This window comes from Paramisgurnus dabryanus, chromosome 8 (assembly GCF_030506205.2).
Source record: "Paramisgurnus dabryanus chromosome 8, PD_genome_1.1, whole genome shotgun sequence".
Classification (NCBI taxonomy): domain Eukaryota; kingdom Metazoa; phylum Chordata; class Actinopteri; order Cypriniformes; family Cobitidae; genus Paramisgurnus; species Paramisgurnus dabryanus.
This window is the reverse complement of record NC_133344.1, coordinates 20772071-20777051: the sequence shown is the minus strand read 5'-3', so window position 1 is coordinate 20777051 and position 4981 is coordinate 20772071. Positions and strand designations below refer to the sequence as shown.

At 37.4% G+C, this 4981-nt stretch overlaps 1 protein-coding gene across 1 annotated transcript; it reads right to left on the bottom strand.

Annotated features, from left to right (window-relative positions):
- Positions 1 to 2958: 2958 nt before the first annotated feature.
- On the bottom strand, positions 2959 to 4127 carry LOC135770440 (class A basic helix-loop-helix protein 9). Its single transcript, XM_065280133.1, has one exon. It carries the CDS (start codon positions 4043 to 4045, stop codon positions 3245 to 3247), a length of 801 nt encoding a protein of 266 aa, XP_065136205.1. The 5' UTR covers positions 4046 to 4127; the 3' UTR covers positions 2959 to 3244.
- Positions 4128 to 4981: the final 854 nt, after the last annotated feature.

Here is a 4981-nt window from a genome sequence, read left to right as displayed (position 1 = left end):
ATAAATAATAATCTGTCTTCTATGCCGTAGCTGGCTTTTGTTAGTCTTCAACTATGTTTACAGTCACATTGACATGCTGTATTAGTCATATAACGTCTTGAGGGCTGGTGAGTGGGTAAAACAGAGCCAACCTTAAAAGGATTGATAGTTGAGACATTTATTTTCTCACCCTGGGATTTCATGAAATTGTAATTACTGTAGCCCTGGAAGTGTGGGCATTCTGACTTATGAATAAAGATGAACATGAACTTATGGTATCATAGGATTTAACTGCAAAAACCTTTTCAAAAAGTACAGCTTTGCACCTAAGGATTTCATTTTAGTACCTCAGAGGTACAAACTGGGACCAAAGAGAGCTTATTAGTACCTCAAAAATACATATTAGTATCTCAGAGATACATATTGGTACTAAATATTTACATATCTGTACCTAATAGTCCATACAATTACCTTTTTAAAGGGTGCTGCCCCACTGACAGCTAAATTACATATTTTGACTTTTTTCTAACAATGTAGGTCCTAAAGGTACGGTAATCTACCCAAAATTGTATTCTGTTTTGAATTCATGTAAAGGTACCAAAGGGAAACTTAGGGTACAGCCCCAGTGACAGAAAAGGTACAGTTTTGTACCTTTATTTCTGACAGTGTGGCTTATATGATGCACGTCAGTGTGTGTATCCTTAATTTATAAGAAGATTCATTAAAAAATGATATCATAGTATACCACGTGTCTGTTGAATGCTGTATTCTGATTGGTTGAGAAATGTTCCATGGGTATGCATTATTTTTGATAACAGCACACCTAACTTGTCAAATGTCTTAAAAATAGGCACCTGAGCAATGTTTGTGGTAACAGTGGTATAAGCGGGTATCACCGTGGGTGTGCATTATTTTCTTATAATTCAACGGCCCGTCGTCAATTATTCCTTACTTAACATATATTTTTGTTACTTTAAAGAGATATTTTTTGAAAATATGGTCATTTTACAGTTCCCCTAGAGTTAAAGATTAGATTTTTACCATTTTGGAATCCATTCAGCTGATCTCCGGGTCTGGCGCTACCACTTTTAGCATAGCTTAGCATAATGCATTGAATCTGATTAGACCATTAGCATCACGCTAAAAAAATAACCAAAGATTTTCGATGTTTTTTGTATTTAAAACTTGACTCTTCTGTAGTTACATCGTGCACTAAGACCGACGGAATATTAAAAGTTGTGATTTTCTAGACCGATATAGGAATACTCTCATTCTGGCGTAATAATCAAGGACTTTGCAGCTGAAAATAGTCCCCTAAGTAACTTTCAATGGCAGGGGACAGCCATGTTACAGCAGCAAAGTCCTTGATTTTTATGCCAGGATGAGAGTATAGTCCTAGCCATATCAGTCTAGAAAATCACAACTTTTAATTTTCTGTCGGTCTTAGTACACGATGTAACTACAGAAGAGTCAAGTTTTAAATAGGAAAAATATTGAAAATTTTGGTTATTTTTCATGCTAATGGTCTAATCAGATTCAATGGATTATGCTATGCTAAAAGTGGTACCACCAGACCCGGAGATCAGCTGAATGGATAACAAAAAGGTAAAAATCAAATGTTTAACTCTAGAGGATCTGGAAAATGAGCCTATTTTCAAAAAAAGTGGAGTGTCCCTTTAACTTAACAAATTATGTTTTTCCAAGTTATTTAAACTTATCAGAAGTCAAAACTTCAAAAAGTAGGTTAATTTGAATCCATAATTAAGTTGTTCAAACTAATTTTGAAAAGTTGAGATATAATCTCATTTAAATAAAATAAAAAATATGTAGCGAGAGATTTCAATTGCCATGTTAGGATCTTGGCAGCCAAATAGATTTTTTGTTTGACTATTTATGAATAAATAATAGTTTTTAATTTCATTTTGGATCAATTACTTGCTAATCTTTGGTGCTAATCCAAAGGTTTTGCAGTAGGTAAGTAAGATCTTCAGCATGAATCAATTGTAACTACGACTGATAACAGCAACGATCTCTCTGCCTCTGTATTCATTACACTGCAAGTCTCTTGGGTTAAAAATACATCTGCTAAATGTTATCAGTTATGACTGAGGGTGCAGTAAACAACTCTTGTATGCAATTGCTGCCCTCAAGTGGCCTACCTGTGTTATGTACCGAGTAACCTTTCACCTGCATGCCAAAACTGGATTTCAAAAGGTATGAAATGTACAAATATTTCCCTAAATAGGTCCCTTGCAAATCTGTAAATAGACATGCGGTTTTTGGTTCAGTTATAAACAAGTGATCCTGTCAAAAGGTACAAAAGTTTAGTACCTTTTAACAAGGTCCTAATAGGTTCCATTTTGGTATAGATATGTACTTTTTGAAAAGGTACCGCCCCAGTGACAACTTTTGTACCTTCTTGTACCTTTTATTCTGAGAGTGAACAAAATCTAATAAAGTTCTCCAGCTTCAGCCAATCTGATTGCACCTAAGAGACAAAGTTGAGTCATATAGGTGCCTTGAGGGAGAGACGAGATCTCAAAACAGTTCCTTCCTGTACCTCTTTTATCCACCTTACTGGAATAACCTCCCTATATCAACCCGAGGGGGAGATCTTCGGTAAAAGGTGCATCACTGCCCCCTCCTGCTGGAAGATACTAAACCAGTTGTTTCAGAAATTACTATTAGTTTGTAGAAAAAACGCTGCACGAATAATAAAAATAAATAACTAAAAAAATAATAAAAGAAATATATAGCACCTACAAAGCACCAATGTATATTAAAGCACATAGTCATGCTATAGCACATAATATATGAATAGATGGTTAGATTTAAGTGTTATTCATTAGATTCAATTCCCCATTTTTTTTATTTATTAAACACATTTTATTATATACAGCTAACATGATTTAAAACAATAAAGTAAATTGATCATAAGTTGCTTTATTTGGGGTTTGTGCATATGACAAACATATGTTTCAGCTATGCATTTTAGGTGAGAACATAATCTTTAAAGCTATAAATTTTTATCCAACATGATCGGCATCCTCAAAAAAATAATGGTTTACTTTATTTTAACACATTATTTACAACGTACACCATACTTTAAACAGGCATTTGCTGTAATATACAGTATATTTCCCAGCCTGAGAAATCATCCATAAAGAAGACAAACAAACATCACTCATATTTGTACAAATGCAAATCAGATTTTATGTTTTACAACTAAAGCTTTTCATCATAAGTGTACAAAGATAAAAACGTCTCAGTGCATACTCAGTGACTGTTGGTATCCATGACTTTGAAGGTAACCCAGGTGCCAAGCCAAAGGTGAGTTAGCGGTCTCTGCGTAGGTCTCCACGTGGTTCTGATGGCACGTGACCCTCATCCCATGTTGATATCCACTATTAAAATCACTGTTTTGGTCATCCCAGTGGTGACCGTAGTGTCCATGGCTCATGTGCACCTGGGGGTCGTAATGGTTGTAATGTGGGGATGGTGCACCCAGGTGTGTTGAGTTTGATATATCCTGGTACATAGGTGTATCTGGGGAGACTGTCTGTTCATGATGGTGAATGTATTTCTCTATGGGTTCCTGAAAACTCCTTGGCAGGGAGCCGATGACTTCTGGTTGCCTGTAGCACTCCGTACGGGTACAGGGAGGCGAATCTGCTTCTGCTGTCGAATGCGTCTGCAAGTATAAAGAGAGGTCTGAGATATGGTGGATGGCACGGCGTAGCGTTGCAATCTTGGAGAGTCGCTTTCCACTTAAGTCATGCTTGAGAACGGTGCGTAAAGCATTGAAAGCCTGATTGTAGTCCAGGATTCGTTTTCTTTCTCGGACGTTGGCAGCGGCTCTTCGCGCTTTGGACCGCACAGGCCGGCTACGCCTCTTAACCACCTTGATTTCTTCCGGGTCGCTGTGGCAGGATGAGACAGAACACTCAGAGCGGGAAGAAAGCTTTTGGGGGCCTTCATTTTCAAAGTCGCTGTCTTGACCCGATGGACAATCCTCCAACTCATCCTCCGATACTTCTGATTCTGTACTGGTACCACCAAGACTCATCGCTGTTGAAGAGAAGTATGGTCGGTCCTTTGTAATGTATGCGAAGGAGCTCTTGTGTTCTTTATGATTGGGTAACTTTGCAATTCTCCACAGTCCTACCAGATGAGATCTGACAATCTCAACTAAGGTGAGCAGGGCTTTTAAAGGCAATCTGACGTGTCACATTGGCCAGATGCCTATAAGTAAAGGTGTATTCTGTGTTTACAAGTGCCCTCCAGGCAAACGTAGACATCAGTCAACAGACTCTGACACACCTCCTCAACACCCAGGATCTGCTCTTTCCAACTGTACGGTGCTGAAAATGAGGAATGGAATCTGCAAGGCTGACAGATGCACGTAACTTCAAAGTTGGTGAAAATACCTGCATGTTTGTTTTTGACTATTTAACGATTATTGTTATCGCAAAAAGAACAAAGCACCAATTTACATGTATGCATTTGGCAGACACTTTTATCCAAACTGAGCGATAGGGACATAGACAACCAATGATTGAGCAATCGCACAGTTCATTAAAATAAACCTGTATACTGGAACCAATCATTGTCTCTTTGTCCCTCTTTGACCCAACTTTGGGTTGAAAATAACCCAGCATTTTATTGGAAAAATATTGGTTATTTTTTAGCGTGATGCTAATGGTCTAATAAGATTCAATGGATTATGCTAAGCTATGCTAAAAGTGGAACCGCCAGAACCGAAGATCAGCTGAATTGATTCCAAAAAGGTAAAAATCAAATGTTTAACTCTAGGGGAGCAGGAAAATGAGCATATTTTCAAAAAAAAAACCAAGTGTCCCTTTAAACACTACAAATTGAAGAAACTTCATGCTATGAAAGCGCTGAGAGGCTAAATTCCTAATTAAGAACCATTAAAGCATGCATGGTAATCCATAATAAATAAATGACATCAGTGTAAAAGCATTTCATATGAATATTTCGT